The sequence below is a fragment of the Empidonax traillii genome, unplaced genomic scaffold (genome assembly GCF_003031625.1).
Source record: "Empidonax traillii isolate 1590-97213 ecotype Southwest subspecies unplaced genomic scaffold, ASM303162v1 scaffold17:size2698205, whole genome shotgun sequence".
Lineage (NCBI taxonomy): Eukaryota > Metazoa > Chordata > Aves > Passeriformes > Tyrannidae > Empidonax > Empidonax traillii.
This window is the reverse complement of record NW_020955210.1, coordinates 355346-379084: the sequence shown is the minus strand read 5'-3', so window position 1 is coordinate 379084 and position 23739 is coordinate 355346. Positions and strand designations below refer to the sequence as shown.

General features: G+C 37.3%; 1 protein-coding gene across 7 annotated transcripts in view; it reads left to right on the top strand.

Moving 5' to 3' along the window:
• The window catches only part of FAM126A (family with sequence similarity 126 member A), a 42685-nt gene that overhangs the window by 5414 nt on the left and 13532 nt on the right, over positions 1-23739 (top strand). For all 7 annotated transcript variants that reach the window (XM_027895761.1, XM_027895776.1, XM_027895785.1 and 4 more), the window contains exons 2-7: positions 14687-14766; positions 15661-15762; positions 19339-19518; positions 22292-22372; positions 22784-22899; positions 23236-23331. In XM_027895761.1, coding sequence (XP_027751562.1) covers positions 14716-14766; positions 15661-15762; positions 19339-19518; positions 22292-22372; positions 22784-22899; positions 23236-23331 — 626 coding nt within the window. In that variant the 5' untranslated portion in view covers positions 14687-14715. The remainder of the gene's footprint in view (positions 1-14686; positions 14767-15660; positions 15763-19338; positions 19519-22291; positions 22373-22783; positions 22900-23235; positions 23332-23739) is intronic.

The following is a 23739-nucleotide window of genomic DNA, read 5'->3' as shown; positions in this document are numbered from 1 at the left end:
TTTTTTTTTTTTATTTTTTTTTTTTTTTTTTTTTTTTTTTTTTTTTTTTTTTTTTTTTTTTTTTTTTTTTTTTAGGAAGGAGGAAGACACCTGTTACATTTTAAATATGCATTAGAGAATTAAATCTAGTACTCAACAATTAAGCTGTCCAGCAGTCTGAGTATTCTGCAGGAGCTAGTGCTGGACAATATAAGGTCTCCCTGACTGTCTGGTTAATGGACAAGGCTGTACTATGTCACTGTGATTTGTTTTCAAGCACTTGAATCCTGTTCTCATATATAAAGACAATTCTTTTTTATTTTTAGTTATTTTCAATCCTTTAATAGTATTTTCTTTATTAAAGGAAATGACTGGAATATGTGTAAAAGTGTTAAGCTGACCTAATAAATTTTAAAAAATGGCTTTTGACAGGTTTTTTAACACCAATCACCACCTCTGTCAGTTAGGATACTGAATATTTCAGAAAGTCTATCGTATAAGACACATTGAGTATGCTATAGTAACATTTCTACCTGAGGAGGCAGACTAAAGGATCTTCAGATATAAAAATGGAATTTCCCCCCCCTGCCCCTGGTAATATTCCTTTGAAGTGTTTGCTGGCTGAAGGAAATTGTGTTAGTCTTCCAGATTTGAGGTAGGTTGCAAAATCAGACTATAATGTCAAATATTTTGTGTTAGACTGATGAAGGAGAGGAAAGTGTGATCAAAGTGTGGGGAGGAGTGACATTGGAGAGTTCCTTAGCTCTTGGGTACTTATTGCTAAAGCAGTAATTTTGTGTTCCTTACAGTGAATTTACACTGGATTTGTCAGTGAAATTCTTAGTATTTTCCTTTGATTTGTGGTTAGTAGCACATCTGGCTGAAGTAATTACTGTATATTCAGTTAAAAGAATATATTTCTTATTGACTTTCTTTAGGTTGTGCCAAAATACCTAGCTGCTTTATGTCACGTGCTGTGGACGTGCTACTGGTTTTACTCAGTTACAGCTTTTAGTCTCAATAAGCTGTAGTCTTTCTGCTCACATATATCCTTAATTTGACTCCACGTGTCAAGTCTAGAAAGACTAATAGGCTCCTGCAATTTTTTTCCTCTCCTTTGAACTAAATTCCCAGTGCAGCAGCCAGAGGAGCAGGTGAGAGGCTTTTGACAGTAATTCTGCACATCTGCTTACAGGTGCATTCTCTACCTTTGTGAGTGCTGGAATAATATTTACCAATTTCTGCCTGTCTTGAGAGAATGTGATTTACATTTAATTGTAAAGCCAAGGGAAAAAAAAAAAGTTTCTTCACCCCCTCCCTGTTTTCTCAGCAGCATTATGTGTCAGTACTGTAAATGAAGGGTATTTTCACCAAAGTTGTGTTGTGATGAGACACTTCAGACAATCAAATTTGTCTTGTTACTTAATGAAACACAACAAAGGAAACATCTGTTTTGTGAAGTGCTTAATGATACAGCTTGAAGTATCAGGATTCTGTTGTTTCAGCTGGAATTGGTTGGAGTTTTGTTGAATTTTCAGTAATGTGTGCAAATACAGCAGAACTACTCTTCCAGCATTTGTGCATCATGCTGGGGACTGGATGAGTAGGTTTGCAGTCTCTGCTACTTTTAATTTTTTTGCTGACTTCCTCACTTTTTTTGGGTATGTGTATTTTCAGTATTATTCTTTTTGTGTTAGACTAAGATTTAAGAGTATCTGAAGGATGTGAATTTGCACTGGTTACCAAGAGTTCTGAGTAGAACGTAATGGTTATTTTTGCAGTGATATTTTATCCCAGACTCTTGTTACTGGCAAACTGTAGCTGCACAGGGAAAACTGAAAAGGGTTTTCCACCTGAAACTTAACATAAGCAGAGGAGATCTCTTAACTGTGCAGTTCCTTTGCATACATAACAAACAGATTCATTTATTGCTTAAGGAAGTAGTGAATATTTTTGGTTCATTCCCATTTTAGTGATATTCGGAAGTGGTTTAGAGGTTTTGTCCTGTTTTGGCAAAGAAGTGAGTGCTAGTTCACCTATATTCAAAAAGCTGCAGCGATCTGGTGAAACAGTGGCAAGGACTACTTAACCATTTACAGCTGCTTTTTGGTGTGGTAGAATAAAAGTGCTGTATAAATTCCATAGCAGCAGTAGGCTATTGGGACATTTGTTGTCCAGAGAAGAAGGAACACCTAAATGAAAGTAGTACACCTATGCTTGTACAGTAAACAGAGGAACTGACCAAAGTGTGAATAGGAAGTTAACTGAGTGATGAAACAGGAACCAAGTGATGCCACATCTACCTTTAAAGATGTTCCTTAAATGTGTCTATTGATGTTAAATGATAGTTGTATGATTTTTTTGTGTTGTGCAGTTAACCCCCAACCCCTTTAATGTTGTATTTTTTGAAAAGTTGCCATTCATTTAGATTATATTTGGTTTTTTCCTCCCATATGATTTAGCTTGCTTTACTCTTGGGTTCATTAAGACTCTTCTTTCATATGCGTGTGACAGTTTTTGCAAGCAGAACATGTTGCTCTGTAGGGTAGTCAGGCTGTATTGATATCCTTCTGCTCTGGTTCATTTGAGTGCACTGTGTCCCAAATACATGTGTAGTCAATGACCAATTTCCATGTATTTTCATAATCACATCTGCCATTCAAGTGACTTCTCAGTTGCTGCTTGTAAATAGAATACACTAAATCAAATTCCAAGTTCACACACTTCAGATTATTATAGAAACAGATTTTGACTACTTTTGCTCTAAATCAAGTTTATGCTCTAAACCAGGTCTCTGAATTTGTAACTGAATATTGAAGTACCACTCACTTATTCTAGAACTACTAGTTAGGAAGGTCTCAAAGAATGCTCTTAAAAATCAGGACTATCTTGAGCAGAAGACACTGTGTGACTTAATGCAAATAAAAGAAACACGAAAAGAAAATGAATGTATGCTCTGCTATTTTTAAAAGGTTTTCTGCTACCCAATGGATATCAATATAAATTCCATGGAAACTTTCTGTTGTTGTGGCTTTGGAACAATGGCAGATTACTTGGTGATACTGTTTACCTTGGAAATCTGAAATCAAATGAGTCTCTCAAGAACCTATGTTATTTGAGTTTCATTAGCTTTTTATTTTTCTCTTGGAATAATTAATATTCCAAGCTTTAGATGGTTTCTTGAAGTGGAAACTTTTTACTTGAAAAACCTTTTCATCTGACAGGAATTCAGTCTAAATTAATATGTCTTACATTTTAAGACAATTAGCCTATTTTTTCTGGTTTGACACTGTTATGCTTTTGGAATTTGACTTTTTTCTAACATTACAGCACAGAGCAAGACATGCAGGGTAGTAAATTGTCTGAGACTTTGACTTGCATATGCTCTCTGTCTGTACTACAGCATTTAAGTTGTATGTGGCAATAGGACACTTCATGTATTAGATATCGTTTCTGAATGAGACAAAAGTGTGCATCTTACTCTTTTAAAAAATTTTAATTGAGAAGTCATGTTTTTCTGTAGCTCATAGAGTATTTAAAGAACTCACAAAGTTGTTCTTAGTTGCTTTAAAATGTTTATCAAATGAATGTGTCCTGTCTGGTGAGTATAGCAGGCTCATGCAGGAGGGCTGTTGGGGGAAAGGGAAGGGATAAGGAAGAACGAGAGAACTGCCATGGAGCGATAAAGCATATTTTTCCTGGAACTGTTTAACACAGGGTTATATGCATGTATTGATGGATAATTATCGACCAATAAAACTAAGGCCTAAGAATATTTGCAGTATTGATATACCCCTCTTCTGGAAAATGCACCTTTGTATAGCTTTTCTTATTTTTCTGTGAAAATGAGCTACAAAAACTCATGTCAATAGACTACCATAAACGTCTTTTTGCTATAAAATCTGTGGTGTATTCCTAATATCAAGGCTTCTGCTTTTCTTTCATGATCTTTGAGAGAATGGTAGAATAGTATACTGGAGATAATATTTTGCAAATATAAAGTTATCAAGATTGCTAATGCTGCTGCATTTGGTTGAGTTGGGTGATGGGATGTGTCATAGCAACTCATTTAAAATGAAGGCTTTGGTGTCAAAGTAAAATCAACCCCTTCCGTTTTAGTTATATTTGATCATGTCTGATATTATTACACTATATTGTAGATCTACCCTGGTAAAACACACCATAGTAGTTGTTCTTGCAGCATACTAAGTTCTTTAAAGTATGTTTCTGGATTATCCCAATATTTATGCCAAAAGCATAGTTTCATGCTTATTTCAAATGCAGTGTGTTGGATTTTCTCAGCTACATGTGGAAGCACTTTGAAAGAATAGTTCATGTTTGTGGGTAAATGAAAACTTAAAAATGCTTGCAAAGAAAGAGCCCAGGTTTTAGAGGGAAGCTTTAATTGGACATGTGCAGCTGTGAATTATTCTTCAACCCGTGATCTTTACTTTTTGTGCCTCCAATTCTCCTCTCCAGCCCACTGCAGGGGAGAGTTGGGAAAGGGGAGTCAGTGAGTGATGCGTGGATTAGAGTGTTTCATTGGGAATGCTAAATTGGGGAATACCATTCCTAAACCACAATAGCCTTATTTGGTGCCCAACATGGGCAGAGGGTAGGCTGAGAGTAGGAGGGACACTGCATTGAACCTTGAAGCCTGGAGCACAGGCCTGGGGGAGCTGCCGCAGGTGCAGATCTTGAGGGTGGGTAGCAAATACTCAAACAAGAGCTTTGAGGGCCAAAGTGGAGCAGGGTTCCACGTGAACAATAGTTGAACATGGGTCAGCCGGGCCGAAGCAATTAGGCAAGCACCATTCTGAAAGGATGGGCAATAGGCTCTGTTGCCCTCAGCTAATCAAAAGGAAGTCATATTCAGATCCGTAAATCCAGAGTGACAGAGATGGGCACTGAGAGGCTCCCGGTGTGGTGATGTGGTTGATCCCAGAGAAGCCAGCAGAAGCTGTAGGGAGAGCTTTTTGTTTGTGAAGGGCCAGGTGCCCTGGAATGGGTTTGCCCCAAGGGAGGAGCCTGTGTTTTACCAAATAAGGCTGTTGTGGTTCAGGGATGGTATTTCCCAATTTTGTGTTCCCACTGAAATGCTCCAAACCATGCACTGCCTGCTCACTCCCCTGTCCCTTCTCCCCTGCAGCTGGATGGAGAGGCGAAGTGAACAAAAGATAAAGATTATAGGTTGAGATAAGAACAACTTAACTGGAAACAGCAGTGGGATGAGAAAATGAATAATAACAGCAACAGTGTCGTTAACAAAGTGTAAAAGATAGATGAATGATTTGCAGGTGGTTACTCACCATGTGGAACTGGTGCTGCCCTCCTTTTCCCTGCACCCACTCCCTCCTCCATGCTTATTTGACCAAAAGGGACCTCCCTTCTTCCTGGCAGAGTGAGGTGAGGTGATAGAGAATAACCTCTGGGGCCTGCCCATGACCCCACTTGGTGACTACAAAAATTAACCCTGTCCTGACCAGAACAAGGTCGTAAGTCACTTCTGAAGCACCTGTAACATTTTCAACTCAGTTTGTGGAGCTTCTCCAATTTTTTTGGAGGCAGAAGGAAGATTCAGTTGAAATGAAGTCCCAAGAGCTGCTACAAAATTTGTTCCTTGTGAGGCTTGAGTATCTTCTTAAGTTAACCTCTGGCTTGCAGGTGGATGTCTCTGCTTTTCAAATTTGATGAGGTGCAGATAGCTAGGGTGGGGTTGGAAATAGGCACGATCTCCTAAAATCTCATTCTCAGCCATCAGAGTTGGGAAGTTTTGGACAAAGGTCGCACACTCTTCATGTTGCTGATAAAAGTAAGTGAAGAACAGTCTGTCAAACTCCTGTAACTGTGAACTGAGTCTTTTTCCTTCTGATAAATCACTGCTAAATTTCTTGCTGAATGAATGTTGCTTCACTTGTGCTAACTGAAACTACATGCTATAGCAGTAGAAGGTGGTGAAATTGTGCCTTTTACAGCTGATATTCAGAGATGAAGTAGAGCCCCTGATCAGTTCTCCAAGTGATTTTTAGGGCATTCTCAAGCTATTGTGTCACTGTATTGGTACCAAAAGTAATGCTCTGTGCTTTTGAAAAGACCATTGATTGGTTAAAGACTTACCTGGAATATTGAAATTAAAGCTGCAACAGGATTATTCTCTCTGCGTAGTTTATTGTATTTCACTGTTTTAAATTTGGTTTAAATTTTTGGTTTTGGGAAATTTTCTGACTTCATAGGGATGTAGTGTACTTTGGGCTTAGGGAACTAGAATGGATGAGAAGAGTAAGTTTACTTTGCTTGGGGTTCTGCAGAGAATGTTTCTTGTAAGTGATGAACTCGTGAAGCACTGCTTTCCTTTACAGAAGTGGTAAGAGCACTGTGCCATGTACACAAATGCTCTTGACACAACTTACAGGAGTCTTAATAGATAGAAAAGACAAAATTTTAAAAACTTTTGTGTTTGTTCTTATCATACAATCATAGAATGGCTTGACTTGAAAGGGATCATTTAGTTCCAACCCCACTGATATGAGCAGGGACACCTTTCACTAGACCAGGTTGCTCAGGGCCTCATCCAGCCTGACCTTGAACACTTCAGGGATGGGGCATCCACAGCTTTTTTGGGCAGTCTGTTCCAGTGCCCTCACCTTCTTCCTAATATCTAACCCTACTCTCTTTCAGTTTGCAGCCATTTCCCCTTGTCCGGTCTCTACACGTACTTGTAAGAAGTCTCTGAGGATAAAGAAGATACCTTTATCTTAGTGCTGTGGAATTTTATGACTAAAACAAAAACTGGAACATATGTGTCGATTAGGTCACTTGTGTAGTATTAGTACACTGTTCCCTTTTACACATTTCTTTTTGTTGTTTGAGTTATATTTGGTTAAGCTTGTGGTTGTACTCCTTTTAATGTTACTTAAATTCTACTTGCTTATGATGCATATAGTTATTATGTAGATTTTTCTTCGTGTATGTTGAACTTTTAACTGTATTAATCCAGAATAAGTAAGGACTTACTTTATGACAAAACTTTTCAACTGTGTGTATTTTATTTTATCAAAGACTGGGCTGTTTATATCTGTTCTTTCCTAAAGAGTCAATAAGATGTAAACAGTAATATATGCATGACATAAAACAAAAGAAAAAGCAAGTATATTTTAGCTGCTAAGAAAATCTACTTTGAAAGTAATAGCTCTTACTTTATTTTCCTATAATGAATGTAACTATTGATATATTACAGGTGAAAGAAAAGCTAACACTTGAGAATATACTCCAGTGAAATAGCTTGAAAAAGTAGGGGTTCTGCATGCCAGAGAATGGGATGTAAATGGCGTAAGTTGGCCTGCAGGTGGTCAGTTTTGACTGACTCTGTTGTTGCCAGTACAACAGTTGTACTTAGGTGTGCTTTTGTGCGGAAGGCAACAGGGAAAAAATTGTAAAATGGGATTAAAAAAGGCAGCAAGAAGGAAATAGTAAAGTGGGATGAAAAACAAGGTGAAGTTCAAGTGTGGAGGTTATTTCCTCTTACTTCATTTTGACACTGCACTGCTAGGGCTGCTTAAACAATATAGATCTGATTTACTATGGCTTGTATAAATTCAAGTGAATATATTAGTGTGTGTAATCTCATATCTCTGTGCTGGTGACTTGTTTGGCTGGCATGAGTCATTTGGTTGTCTTGGAAGAGTTACCTCCTTGGTAGTAAAGGGTAAATACAAGGTTAGTTGTGTACAAATTTGGTTTGTAACTGTCGTTTGCTAATCTGAAGTTGAGCAAATGTAATTTCCAGGAGTCAAAGATCAGGATTAAAATCTTCCAAAGCCTGTGCTATTAGAGATCTTACCTTCTGCTTGAGACTTTTTAGAAAGCTTTCATCATTAATGTTTTGGGTCCTGTGTGCCCATGTGACTAGGTGCCAGCACTGTAAATGGCCTTATGACCTCAACTGTATGTGATTTGTTGGGTTTTTTTTCCCCTGTTGACAGAATTGAAAGGTTATAGAAGTCTGAGTTATAATTTGATACGGCAGGTGTTTGATGCTTTGCAGCCCAGAAGTCTCCACTTAGTATTCTATGGTACTGGATACTTTGCCCAAGAAACAACTGCATTTAAACAGTTATTTATAGTTTCGATACAGTCCAGTTGAGGTATACTTCTTTATTTAATTTTATATTTTCTTTTTTCCTTATTTGCTGTTCTCAAAACTGAATTGAGGTCTGTCATCTGTGGCTGAATATTATTAGATCTATGATGTTTTAAAACAACTAATGGATATCATTCAGGAGGACTTTTCCATTTGATGGGCGAATATCTAGCACTTCTCATATCCCAAATGTAAACTGGTCAAGAATCATATGTGCACAGGATCAGGATATCTTACTTAAGTCTATGTCATGAAGAGGTCTGTTGGCACCTGAACTCTAAGGCTGATGTTCTGCAATGTGATCTAAAGTATAAACTTCAGATAAGATGATTGCTTTTATCATTGACAGAGGGGAGGGGAAAAAGGGAAGCAAAACTGAATAATGCCCTTGGCAAGATGAAATTAAAATTGACTGCAGTTTCAGTTCCTAAGGTTCAAACCATATTCAGAACAGTTATCTTTGTAAGGTTCGCTATTGTATTGTGGGAAAGAATGCAGAAATTACCATACTGAATCAAATCAGAATCTCTGAAACCTCAGTGTCTAATAGTGACTGTAATAGAGGCCTAGAAAGAGATGAGAAGGGAAACTATAATTGTGTGCTGAGGGAGCAACTTCTGACTCCAACTTTCTGAACTAGAAGAAATGCTTATGCATTTAGTGACTGTGGATGGATTCTTCCATGGATTAATTCAGATGGTGTTTTTTTTCTGTGCATTTACATGTATTGCATACACTGGACCTCAGTGCATACTTCCTTCACGTTGTTTTTTTGTAACTCCCGTTTCCTTTGAGCCTGTCACCTATAGTTTTGCCTAATACTCATCTGTAATTTTAGGAATTTGCTTGAGCCTTGCTTGAGCGATGCTTTGGTGCACCACAGTTATCTTGTTTTACACTGAAGATAGCAATTATCACAGATTATTTCATACCAAGTCTTTGAGCACTGTTTGCATTTGTATATTTAAACAGAGCATGTGACTGTTTCAGGCTTAGTGCAAGTTTTTGGGTTTTTGTGGAAGTTTGAAAAATGCTAACAAGTCAGACCTGGCCTTTATGGTTTCTGGAACCCATCAGAGTAGCTTTTGGAAGTCCACAGTACCATCTGTTTCTTTTCTCAAGAGACTTCAAATGATTTGCTGTCCATTACTGCACCATTACAAGTATCTGGACGGAACAGCTTGACTATATTCAAATTTGTATAGTAAATGAACAGATCCCTCTGTCTCTGGAATGACTGATAATTAACATCAGGAAGATACATCCTCTTCTTCGGCAGTTTAATCAAGAATACGCTTGCCAAAGTGCTGCTTCCTGTTTGAGGTTTACCAAGGATTGTGTCTTTGTGAAACAAGTGGGAGAGAAAAGGGTTCAACAATGTGAATTTTAGGTGTAGACTGTAGTCCTTAAGTGAACTTGATGTATCATGTACAGCTGACTAAAAGGTTTTTAATACTACTTGTACCACTTCAAAGGGTAAGAAAAGTTGCATCCTAATTGGCCCTTCTGTACTTGTGTATGCAGACTACTATAGAATAGAAGATCGACATCTACTAGGGATTCAGTCTCTTATGAGTCTGATACATCCTAATGGAATGATCACAAGTTTACTTTGTTCCTATTCTGGGATGAGCTGACAAATTTCAGTTATGGTTCATAAATAGCTTAACTTTCTGCTCCATGTTTCCTTTAGGCTAAAAATTTTTTTCTTAGCAAATAATACAGATTTCCAAGAAGATACTTTACAGATTAGGTAAGGGCCCAGTATATGCTTTTTCTCTTCTTCCCGCAATTCCCAGAGGACAGGACTTAAGCAGTTTTTGGCTCCTGGTTTTGTTTTTTCCAGCTCTGTGATTTCCCCTAGCAAATATCTAATGCTGTGGTTTCAGAAGGTCAGTTCTGCTGAACTCAAGAAATCATTCTTCATCCAAGTCCAGCCTTCTTGTAATTAGTCCAGATTTCATGTACACACTTGCGTTCCCTGGATGAATTCTACAAAGGCTGGGTAGCTTTTAAGAGCAAGAAAGCCACCTATTATGAGAATTTCTTTTTAAAGAAAAATCTGTGCATGTGTTGTCTGTGATTTCATTCAAAGCTATTATTTGATATTGTATTAAAGTCTTGAGTGACAGGTATGAAAAAAACCAAAGCCATTTAAGTAGAGGGAGGCATTAGTAAGTTTGCCAGAGAATATGTCCTAATTTGTCTTGGCTTGCCCTCTGCCAACTGAAAGCATAGCAACTTTTTTTCCTCTCTTCTATTAAAAACAATAAATTCAGTAAGTTCGTGTGTTTGTGCTGTAATACGGGGAAGAAAATGACCTTTTTGAGGATTTTGTAGAAAATGCCTTCTAAACGAGACTTGTTTTTGTCAGATAAACTTACTTGACATCTTATTCGAGTTGTATTGTTCATCTTGAAACAAAGCAAAAATTGATATCTCCACTGTAAGGAGACTTTTATTATTGTATTAGAATAGACCAAGATGAATTAGCAGCTCTCAGAGGCTGCTTAGTACTTGGAAACAGATCCAGAGAAAAGTCTTAACCTCAAACTATATAAAAACAGACTGCGGACTTTGAGTGGAAAGTAATTTAGACTGATTCTACTCTCAGGTTGATGTTGGAGCTCAAGTTGAATATGTCCTAGGGTTCCAGTGTGAGAGATTATAAGGACTCCATGATTTTAGGTACTCTTACTTTAAATAGGGACTTTAGGAGAGGTAGTCTGTTAATTATAATCTAGTATAAATACTATCTTTTGCAGCTTGTCCAAACTGAGAGTCTTGTGGAAAGTACTCCGAAGCACTTTTAACTCACAAGGCATAAACAAACAGATTATATTAGCCATATAAATATAAATAATTAGTCATGTGTTAGCTAGACTGCAGAAGCTTTTCTTGCTTTCATCATGTGGCAGAGTGAAGATATGACCTGCAATGAAAGTGTATCACCTAAAGTGGCTTTACTTCATGTATGATATAAGCTAAGAATATATATGTGTCTAAAAAAAATTCGGCAGAGATGAACCACATGACTGTTACTGAGCTGCATAACAAGTGTTTTTGCCATATCATTTTAATAGTCTAGTCTTCTTCCTCTTTCTTGTAACAATCTTCATCAGGACATCCAAATTACTCTGCCTCAGTCTTTTGGAATGAGAAGCATGGGGACATTTGAAGCTGCTCATCAGTTTTAATCAAAGTGTTGTGTGATTTATGGTGACAAAACCAAGTTACTTTTAAAGAAACTCTCAAACTCTACTCATTTGAAGTTTTTGCAAGGACTTAGCAGGAGGAGATCAAGTAAAAAAAAATTCATTTGAAGGGAATTACATGCCAATGTACCTTAAAACAAGACCTTCTTTGGAGAAATTCTGTGTAATGCTTGCTGTGTTATTTAAATGTTCATTACAGTTTTGGTACTTATAAAATACATTCCTAATATAATTTTACTTCCCCCCCCCCCAAAGTAGCAGGTATTTACTTTATCCCCTTTTTTGCTTTAATTCTATAGTGACTGGGACATCTAATGCTTAGTGGCCTATATCTTGCAGTTATATCCACTGAAACAAAGCTGTAATTAAGGCATGCTTTTCTTAATCCTTTGGGGATGTTTTTTTCTGTAGAAGGTTAACAGATGCTGTAAGTTAAGCCTTACTTTGGCCCACTTTGTGTTAGAAATTTCATTTTAGTTACTTTTTTAAATTTTCTGTGGACTCCAGAAAAAATTGTATTAACTGAAATTTGTTGATCATTGTTTTAGAACAGTCTTGGATTTTCCAACTCGGTCCACACATTGTTGCAGTCCAACTTGTTATTTAACTAGGACAAAATGTGGCAATCCTTAGTAAAGCAGTAGGTTGTGTGCCTGTTTTAATAGATCCCACACAGCTGATGTTGTAATTGAGGCTTTTTTCCTTCTGGGAAAGATTAGTCTAACACACAATCTTTGTCTTCATGGAAAATAATTGTAAAGCTGGAATTCTTAATTTGTGACACTCAAATGTGTGTTGCTGCGGGTGCCTATGTGCTTGAGGTTAAATGGGTATATATGCATTTTTTTAATGCGTAAAGGCAAAGATGACAGTCTATCTTCTGTGCATTTCAACTGCCTTAACTCTCAATGGAATGCCTCTGCTACTTTAAAAATCAAAGACCTGATCAGCAAAACCTTTGTCCTGTTTCTTTTATCTCAGCTTTTTTATAGATTTCTCTGGGAACCTTTAGTCTGAAAATAGTGCTTGATGGATCAGTAGAAATAGGTGAAAAAAAGGCATCTCTTGGATAAATGTGGTATCAGCTATGGACTTGGAGTATCCAGCACTCCTCTGGACTCTTTAAAATCATGGGTTTCTTGCTTTGAACAGTCAATACTAGGACAGGTATTTGTGTTATTAATGGGGCTTGGTAGATAATGATTACTATTGTCAGCTGTGCTGAAGCATGAGATGCAAAAGCCTTTGTCCCCCTTCACAGGACTGAAAATAGGGCTAGTAGATTGTGGGATTCTATAGGAACTGGTAAGGTGGTTACTTCAGTAATTGTGGTAGGACTGGCCTTTGTGTTTGTTAGCACACAGTATTATCCTTAGAAGTCTCACTTCACAGCAGGGTTTGACACAATCTATGCTGAATATTGAGAGGCCACTCATCTGTGTTGTCATTGTTAAACCTTCAGAGACTATCAGTGCTGATCAGAAAGCCTTGGAATTTATCTAGATGAATATTCTTTGTGACAGTTCTTTGTTGATGCAGGGTGACAGAATGGATGAGGTTTGAATGGATCTTTGGAGATGATAATCAAGTTCAACCTCCTTGGCTCAAAAGTAGTGAAAATTGAAACAAGTGGTTTCTCAGGATTTTATCCAGCTCAGTTTTCAATGTCTCCAAGGATGGAGACTCCTCAACCACTTTGGGTGACCTGTTGCATTGTTCAATAACCCTTGCGTGAAATTACATTTAAACCCTTTTTCAGTATTTCATTTTGTGTCCATTGCCTCTTGTCCTGTCACAGGACAGTAGTGAGAAGAGCTTGGCTCTGTCTTCTTTACTTCTTTCCCTCAGGTAATTATCTACATTCATAAAATCCCTATGAGCCTTCTCTTCTGTAGGCTTAACAGTCCCAGCTCTCTCGGCCTCTCCTCATGTGAGAAATGCTCTGGTTTGTCCATTAGCTTTGTGGCCTTCTCCCAAACTATTTCCAGTATAGGCATGTGTCTGTTGTGCTGGGAAGCCCAGGACTCCAAATGTGTCTTACAGGGCCCGTCACAAGGAAGGATCACTTCCCTTGACCTGATGGTGATCTGGAGGCTGTTGTTCATCTGTGCTGCGAGGATGAGTGTGGCTGACTCATGGGCCCTGTGTGTGCTGGTGCCTGGGGTTTTTTCCCTGGAGTAGGACTTGGTACTGCCTTTAAAATTGCTGAGATACACGTCAGCTCACACTTCCTGCCCATTGGTGTCCCTGTGAACAGCAGCACATTCTGCTGGGCTATCAGCCTGTCCTCCTGGTTGAACATGCTGAGGGTGAGCTCTGTCCCATCATTCATCTTCATTAACGAAGATGTTAAATCTTCCTGCCCTGGGTATTGACCCCTGCAGTTCATCAGTAAGGCCAGGTGTCCAGCAGGGCTTTGTGCACTGGTGACTTCGTGCCCTCTGACCCTGGCACTTGAGTTTTCTGTGCTCTGAGATCCAGGGTTCCTGGGGCCTGGTCTTGTTGGTAACAACAGAAGTAAAGGTGGTAGTGAGTACCTTGGCCTTTTCTGTGTGTCCTGTCAGCAGGTCCTCTGCCTAATTCAGTCATGGTGCCCTAGTATTCCTGTTGCTGATGGTATTTTTGTAAAAGTCTGTGAACCATTCTTGGTCCTCCTCCCTGCTTTTATCCTTCTTGGGTTCCTGTGTTCTACTATGTCATTGTCATTGCACCTGTGTCTTCCCTGACCTTGATGTCACTGACTGTCATTTCAGAAGTCACTCTGCATCTCTTGTCTTCAAGTCCTAGTACTGATAATTTTGCTCTGTTTGGGATTGGACAGAATGCTGGGCAGGGAAGTCTGTCCTAGGCTCCATGCTGAGGCAGTAGGCTCATTGTCTTGCAGTTGCCACAGTGGGGGAGAATTGAAAGGTTTTCCATCCGCCTTTATTTCAGTGACCTTTTCCAAGCTGGGAATAGTAGCTGACTAGGAAAAACCTAAACAGTCATTTCTCTTCAGTGAGTCCATGCAGTTTTCTCTTGAGTTTTGTAAGCTGAAAAATAAATTGAAATTGAGAAGATAATATTTTCTGTTTTCAGAATGCCATTTCTGCAAATCTTTGACTTGCTGAGCTTCCCACACAATTCATACTTGGAATTTATTAAACTGCTGTATGTGAAGACTCCTGTGTTTAATGCTTCCAGCAGCTTGCATAAGTGAGGTAGAATAAAAGTTCAAAGTAATATCAGGATGTGAAATGTTAACAAGTAAAATCATAAAAAGATTCTTTAAACATTCACAAGGACTTAATTTACATCATCTGCTTAATGCAATGACTTATGTAGTTTTCACTAACTCTGCTTGTGCTTTCAGGCTGAAGGTTTGGAAACGGATGTTGGAAGATGTTAGCTGTGGATACTGGGGTTGTGGAGGAGTGGTTATCAGAGTTTAAGGTAATACATTCTCATATATTTTGTCAGTAGTGTTTGAATTGCTGCTGGAGCAGTATGCAGGAGTGCTTGATTCCTGTAGAAAACAAAAAATAGTAACCTTGGGTTTTGCTGAGATCATGTGATAAATACAAATGTCTGCTTGGAAAGATTTTTTTTCTTTCCTTGCCTCCTTGGGGATGACATACTTCCTGATACAGAGCAGTGAAAATGTGTATCATAGGTGAATGGTTTTGTTTGTTTGAGTACTAGACTTGACTATAGGTTTTGCTCCTGGTCTGCTTAGGTACACTGGGAATGTGTTTTCCTATCTGTATAGTGGAGTATAATCTCCTTTGAAGGACTGCAGGTAAGTAATGTAAGAGGTATATTAAGTTTAAATATACAGCTTCCAAAGGGCTGTTAAAAATATTAGATTTTTACCTTCTTAAGTACTGGCAGAAAATGTGTTTAGTGTTAGAGAAGAGCTGTTTGCATCAACTGGAATTTGTGTTCTTGCAGAGTAAACTGTATCTAGTAATAATGTTCACTGCCTGTGTACAGTCAGTCTTGAGAACTCCTTGAAGTATGGATCTGAAAAGTGTTAAGTTTCATGGTACTGACATTTCAAGTGAAATTTCAGTGAGAGTTGCACCTCTGAAACTCTTGGGTTTTTATCTGTTTTTCCATCCATTGTCATTACATTCTATATGAAACTGCAAAATGCAGTGTGTCTTCTGGCACACTGAGAATGCAGTGTGTCTTCTGGCAATGATTTCCATAGTAAGGATTTCTTTACAAAACAAGTTTTAGTTTATAGTTAAACCCTGATAAATAGTAACTTGCAATGAAAAATTGTTGTGGAAACAGCTGTTATATTTTAGTGATTAAAAATTGCTCATAATATTTTTATTTCAGACACTGCCAGAAGCATCCATATCCAGCTATGCTACCAGTTTGAAAGACAAGACTGCTTTGATTTCATCTCTTTATAAAGTAATTCAGGATCCACAGAGTGAAGTAAGTATATTGGATTTGTCACCCAAAATGTCTGGCAAAACACTAGCAGAATAAAAATAAGACCTTGCATGCGAGTTAATGGGGTTCTAACTACATGAACTGCATAACTACATAAAGAGTTTCCTCCAAAATATTTACTCTTAGCAATGACATACTGCCACGGAAAAAAAGAATCATAAGTTTTGCAACCTCCTAATCATAGCTAAATTTGTAGATCCCACTCATGGGCTTCAGGACTTGGATGTAGAATTGAGAAATATATTAAGGAATTAAAGAGATGTTTGAGTCTGACAGAATTCTTTCTGTAATTGAATGTGAATCTATGTCAGAAGCTTGTCTATTACAGCCCATGAGATCAAAGGTTTGTGATCCTTTTGTTGTTGTTCGAAATACAATATAAATACATGGATTTATAAATTGGATGTACCCTTGCTGATATGATGGAAAATATGAAAAAAACTGGGGGAAGGGGGGCAGATTTGCCCAGTACTTTTACCAGGATAGGTTCCATATCCCACAGCTACCCTTGTTTTAAAGTGTCCGGGTGAATTCAGTACATAAAGAACTGGGGTTAGCTTTGTGTTGTTAACTGTATTGACTCACTTTCTATGATCCAGCAAACCTTGTGTGTATTACTTTAAGATTGCACCAAGTCCTTAATTCCTCTTCTGAAAAGGCCCAGCAATAAGGCAGCTTTCCAAAGTTTGAGATTATGCCAGCAGTAAAGGTCAGAGGATAAAACGCTTTCAATATGTACATTTTTAGAGAGAATGCTCATAGTGAAACTCAGGTTGCCCAGCAAAGAATTTTTCTTTGCTGCTCAGAAAGGCATTCTGAGTCATTCCAACTACTTAGTCAAGCCTATCTGGTCTTCAGAATGCATATCAACATGTGCATTAATCTGATGAGTCTCCCTGTTGATAGCCAAATTTCATATGTTCTTTGATTTCTTACTACTTCTGGCTATTGCTAGGTTTCTCAGGGACTTTAGTAACAGGGTGCTGCTGCAAATTCTGCTTGAAAAGGTTGTTGGGGTAATTCCAGGGGCAAGGTATTGAAGATTTCCCTGTTAGTGAGACTTTGAATTGCAATGAAAAACCAGTACTGGCACTGAGTGTTGTGCTGCCTTGGGAAAAAGTTCTAAAGTCTTCATTTGGACCGTTCTCCAAGAAGTGGTCCCTTTGTGGAAAGGGCTACTTGGAGCTTTCCATGTTGTGAAAATACTTACAAACTTGCAGTTAAAAAGTAATATTTTTCAACTGTTGAGATCTGTTAGTTGCGTTGTGTAATGGCACCTTGCTATACAGTGTGGGGTATGTGCTGTCCTTTCTTACCTCATGGATGTAATGCAAGGGAGGAGGATGAATTGCATGAACACTACAGATACTGCTGACATTAAAAATGGACAAACAACCCTATCTGTACACCTTTGAATATAGATACTTCTAATATAATTGTTAGTACTATAAAATTGTGAATTATCTTGTTTGAGGAATGGATTTTTTTTTCAAGCATTTAAAAAGTAATCAGGTGTGTTTGCATCTGTAACTGCATTTTTCTGCTGGTTCATGTTTGCTTTTCATGCAGGTTATTTTGGTTTGCTTTTCCAAAAAAATAATAATCCATTTTTTAGGTAAATGAACTGCTTTTTCAATATCCACTTCATAGTAGCTTTGTTAGTAAAGACTTTGTTAATTACGTTTAAGGCTTCTGGGCCACTGCTAGGTGAAAAATGTAATTCAATAAAAGGAGAGTCTTCAGTAGATATGAAGATTTAAAGGACTTTTAATTGACTCAAGACTCCTACAATAATAAATAAATATGCGATGTTTGTTTTTTTCACTGTTACTGTCCTTTTAGATAGGAACCATGCACGCATTTGCATTAGGAAATAGTGTTTGGAATGTGTGACGCATTTGGATGCAGCTTAAAAGGAAGAGGGATGAAATTGCCTGGTCATTTTGTTCCAGCATTAAAATATTTTTCAGTCTAGATACCTTTTAGAAGTGCTTGGTGTAAAATGATATCTTGAAATGGCAACAATCATTAGTGCATTTTGATATTAGGTTGTAGCATGTGGTGGCATTTTGAGGAAGAAAATCTGGTTTTGTACTGATTAGGCATTTAAATATACTGATACAAAGCTGTCTCAACAGAGATAACGATGTAAACATGGGTACCTGTCATTGCTATTTATGTGCCTTTTAAATTTCAAGCACATCATTCAGAACTGATACTTCATTATGGGAAGCATGCAAATTATGGGAAATATGTAAGCTGAAGATGGAAAGCGGTTCTGCTGGTAAAGTTTTCTGGAAGTATCTTTGCTATACTCTTAAAATGAATGACTAGTTCAGCTTGGCGTGGCTTTTTTGCCTTCAAATTTATATTACTTTTAGATTTTTCACAGATGATTTTTCCAAAGTGAAGCTATATCCGTCAGAAGCTAGAAGTTCCTCTTTTTTTTGAATGGACAAGATTGTCCCAAATTGCTTCTTAAAAAAGAACCAAAACCTGCTAAGATCTTTCAGTTTCAGAAGTAACTTTGTGGTAAGAAATGTTTAGTCAACTTTGTGTTCAGGAGGAAAATCTTAGGAAAGCAAGCAGATTTTTTTCTAGTGTGATCTGGTGGTTTTGCCTCCTTTACTGCAATGAAGGGCGGAACATAGGATTGGGTTTCTTACTTTTCTGAAAACTTGTGCCACTAAAACTGAAGGTGTGACCTAGACAAATAGCAGAAGAACTGAATTTAGTGGTTCGTCTGGCTTTGGAAGTGCTTACTGTTTTCAAGAATATTTTCTGCTTGGGTTAGGAAATTTCTTAATTTCCATACATTGACGCATGATGGTTAACACAATGCTTCATCCTATAGCAGAGGTAGGTGGTAGTGCAGGAATACACATTTAAATCAAGACATACAATGCAAGCTGATTGTTTAATTGTTGTTAAGTCTTTTTTTAACTTGATGTAGCTCAAAGTATTACTTCCAGTTCAGTGTATCACATCCAGCTTAATAAATTTGATTCTAAAATTACTCCTGAGGCTTCCCACTTCTGTCTCAAGTGTATAAATACATGGAAGCTTCTAGAAGATTTTAATGGGTGTGGGAAAATTACTTAGTTATTGTAGTATTTGGAATTTAAATGTCACACAACTCTTCTCACTAAGTGGGTAAAAGCTTCCAGCAATTTTTGTGTATGCTCTTGGAGTTCTAGAATAGCAAGACCTTTAGTTCAGGTACTTTTCCTGTATATTAGAGATATTGAGAGCATGACATGAGGTATGTGATAACAAGTATCCTCTATTTATGCCTTTGAGGCCAGAGGAAGTGAAAAAAAAAGAGTGAAAACAGCCATTGGAATTCTTTCTTCATGTGGGTTGGGTGGCTCTACTTTTCTAATCCAAAAGTACACTGTAAGAATGAAAATGTGAGTTGGACAGTTATTGTATCAGTCGCTCCCTAATAAGTAAAATGTAATTGTTATCAGTTTACAATTTTATCTAAAGGATTGTTCCAAACAGAATTGCTGATTCTTCTAATGTTTTATTCATTCACAATTGGAACTTCTTTTTCAGCTTCTGGAGCCAGTTTGCCATCAGCTGTTTGAGTTCTATCGCAGCGGTGAGGAACAATTGCTACGGTTTACGCTGCAGTTTCTACCAGAATTGATGTGGTGCTATCTTGCTGTCTCAGCCAGCAGAGATTTGCAGAGCAGTGGGTGCATAGAGGCTCTTCTCCTGGGAGTTTATAACTTGGTTAGTATTTGTATGTAATTCAGGCCTAAAATATTAGTGTGCTTCCGGGGATACTGTGGAATATTTTACTGGGGAATAATTAACAGTTCTGTTTCAGAATTGAAATGAAGTGATTGAGTATTGAGTTCTGACACTTCAAATGGGTGTCCGTGTCAGAAGTCTGCAGCATGAGCTTTTATTCTCTGGTCAGTGTTTTTTCTGTTCTTTCTGTGGTTCTTAATTGTTTTGTTATTAATTTCTTTGTGTTGTTATTAAACTCAAATTCTGCTTGAGAGCTTTTTGAGGCACTACTTTTGAAGTGGTTGCCCTTATTTTCTGGAGTATTTTGACTATCTTGACTAAAACCACAAAAAAACCTCACTTCCAGCAGTTTCTTAGTACATTCTACATTTTGAAATAACTTTGACATTTTGAAAATATTTTTATATGAAAATATCTATTGCTAAATTAATGCTTTGAAGAACAGAATTAATAAGGAACCTCTAAGAGCCCCACATTTTAGTATTTTTATGGTTATTATAAAAAACATAGTGTTATTATGTCCATTGTCATTCTTGTCGGTGTAGTTTATATGTTCTGGATGTTTTAGGAAGGCTTTTTGGAAAGTGAAAAGAGCAATGAACTTGGTTGCCTCTTCCCATTCTGGAGAAGGTGGCTGCTGTCCTCCTTCGAGAAATAATCAGGGGTGTCTTTACCAAGCAAGTGAAAACCTATCTTTTTACCCAAGAATCTAATTAAAAAAACTGAGCCCTTATATTCTGCTCCTCTTTAGGAGCAGAGTAAAAGGCATGTAAAAAACCACGCGGTGTTTTCTGCATGCTTAGTTGTATCTGACAAGGAGAACACTCCCTGAAAGCATTTGATGTGTCTTATGCCGTAAGTCAATTCGCTCCTATGTTTGCGTTATGAAGTCATCTAAAATGGCTGATGGATATGGCTATAATCACTTGTTTTTCTCCTAGAAGAGGTTACATTTACATTTAATCTTAAAACCAGTTAGTCCAGTAGCATCTTCTCTTAGCTATGAACAGTTTTTTCTCAATTAGTAACTTAGCTCTCCATTTCCAGCTGCTCGAAGTCATAAGAATTTTACCACAGGCTTCTGTAGGAAGCTGTAGATCAAGGCGGCTTTGGGGAACTTTTTTCCTCTCCTGCTTTAAGACAGAATGAGTGCATGCTTATGCCAAAATAATGCCATGTTACTCATATAAAATTTGTAACTTAAACAATCAAGATGGTATTGTTCTTCAGTATACAAGATGGAAAAGGTAGTAGGTGACCTGCTTAGATACTTTTTTCTCTGTAACCGGCTACTTTATGTTTTCAAAAACAAGAGGAAATATGTAGCCTAATACAAGTAGTAATTCTTATGTAAATGATATATATGGTGGCTTTTGGAAACTTGAGGGAATCAATGTGTTCAGTAGGAGTCCTACAGTTTCTTACTGCAGGAAAATGAAAAATTAGGTATTGCTCAGAATAATTTTAAATTCATTACGTTGTGAGGGGTATGGAATTACTGTGACTGAACCTTGAGATCATGAACTGTTTTTTTTTTTTTTTACCTTCAGCTTAGACACATAACGATAGTAGTGGACACAATTTTTTGCTTTCCTGGCCGTAGGTATTGTTTTTTTTTAATTTTTCAGATCTTGAAATGCGCTCCTGAAACTTAATTACAAATCTGATTAGAATGAAGAATACAAATGTTGTTATTTTTGGATTTTAAAAGTTTGAATGTAGCCAGCTTCTTTACCTTTCTCCTATATATTGAGAAAAATGTTTTCCACATTGATGCAGAAGCAATATTGAAAACTAGACTATAAGTGAAGAGTGGAGGAGCTGTGTAGCTTTTCAGAACGAACAGCTCTGTATGCCTTTTTGATACTTTTCATTCTTCATTTACTGCTTCATATTCTACTTTTAAGACATGAGTTTTAATTATTACTATATGAAGTCAGTCCTTAAGCCTTCCAAGGCACATGGGTGATAGGAGACACTGAAGCTTCTCTCTAATCAATACTTCTGGATATGTGGAATCTGCTGCTGAAATTTAGAGAAGAAGAAATAAAATCTGCTGTGCGGTTTTGGTTTTTGGTCAAGGCTGCTTTGGATCTTCCAAAGTTTTTTATTTGAGATGCGTCAGTGCTCTTCTGTGGTACATAACCACATCTTGTGTTGCCTTACCCATTGCCTTCTGTTAATTTACAGGAGTGAAAAGTCTGCCAGCATAATGCTATGGTGACATCTTTCAAGAAAGTAGCTTCTCCAAGGCTTTGCATCCATGCTTCTTTTAATTCCATAGAGAGAGTTAGCAGACTTGGCTTTTGCAAATGCTATGCTGTCTGCTGTTGTCAAACCATATGAGGCTGCAGTCATTCCAGAGCTGTAATATTTCCAAAACCAAATTACTCCTAGAGTCATTACTTGATGGTTAAATAGTTTTCAGAACAGAATTACTGAGCATTAACATTCACAATTAGCGAATAGTGTATAACTAAAAAACAGATAATGCTGCTTAAACATACTGAGATTTCCTGTTACTGTTTTTAAGGTGGATTATGTATGCAAAATGCATGGGCCCTTTGCTAAGTCATTTGAATAGTTTTCAGAAACAAACCAAATGCACTGTGATAGAAGGCAAATAGATAATTTCTAGCTTGTAGCTCAAATTTTTATAGTATCCCTATCTTTCCCTATAATAACATTTAACATTTTTGGGTTTCTGGTTTCTGCAGTACAGTGTAACCATTGGTATCTTTTGCCTTTTCAGGAGATAGCTGACAAAGAGGGACATAGCAAAGTGCTGAGTTTCACAATTCCGTCTTTGTCCAAACCTTCAGTCTACCATGAAGTAAGTAACATACACGAAGTGAAGTTGTTATTGATTGGGAAAGGTAGAATGCTTTGAGGACCTTTGCTAAGAATAAAAGTGAAAATTAGTTTTAGCATGTTGCATGGTGACATAGGAACATGTTTCTCAGACTTCTGTCTACTGCTAAGTGGTCTGTGAGGTTTCTTCAAGGCTGAATAGTTATTAATCCATAGTATCCATGCACCAGCTATGTCTTTTTTCTATTCTGAAACCATATGCCTTTTCTGGTGTAAAATGACTTCTCAAATCTAAGACAGCTAAGCAGTCATATAACCTTAAGCCTGTTGAAAATTTACATACAAATATGGCTATGCTGATTGTTGTCTGTTTTCACTTGCATTGTATCGAGGTTTGGGGTGGACATGTTTTGAGTGATCCTTTTTCCTTTAGCCTTCCAGCATTGGCTCCATAGCTCTCACTGAAGGAGCTTTGTCTCAGCATGGTTTGTCCAGGGTTGTGTACAGTGGACCTCATCCTCAAAGGGAGATGCTAACAGCACAGAACAGGTGAAATCGTATAATAGGATTTTACTTGAGAATCAATAATGGATCTTAACTTCTTCTAATTTTTACTATGATTTTAGACTGAAGGTGGATAAGTGTTAAGCTGTGTTTTGTGGTGTGGGGTTTTTTTTGTTGTCTTTAAACATATGTAAATGTAGATGCAGAAAGACTAGCAGGGCATATTACCACATGAAGAGGAAAAGCTTACTCAGTGGACAATTTTACTGAAACAAAATAACAAATATGTTTAACTAAGTCTTGGAAATTTTCATGTAAACTTGTTTCCTCTTAAAAAAATAAAATCAATAATGTAATACTGATGTTTCTTATAAATCCCAGGTTTGAAGTGCTGACTTTCCTTCTGCTCTGTTACAATGCTGCCTTAAGCTACATGCCTGCAGTGTCTCTTCAGTCATTGTGTCAAATTTGTTCAAGGTAATTTCTGTAGGCTCTTTACACTTAAAATGGCATTTTCAACTTGAAAAGCAATCAGTTTGGCCTCTTTAATTTTTATAAAAACAAGCTTTGTGTTCCCAAAGGCTGCTTTTAAATTTGACTTCTTTTCATAAGCATTTACATATGCATTATTTGCTTTCAAAGTATCTCCTACATAACTTTGTCTTGGGACCTTAAAATGGGGAAACAATAATGTGACTTGTGCAGATTAAGTTTCTTCCCTTAGTGGAGAGTTCAAATAAAATGAACTATTTGTTCTTAATAACAGTAGTTGTGATTGTGTTAACTAAAGAAAACCAGAAACGTCTTTTAAAAGTGTGGTAAATTTTGCATTGCAAGTTTACTAAATATATTTGAATGCTCTTCAAGTTGAAACTTTCTTGGAAT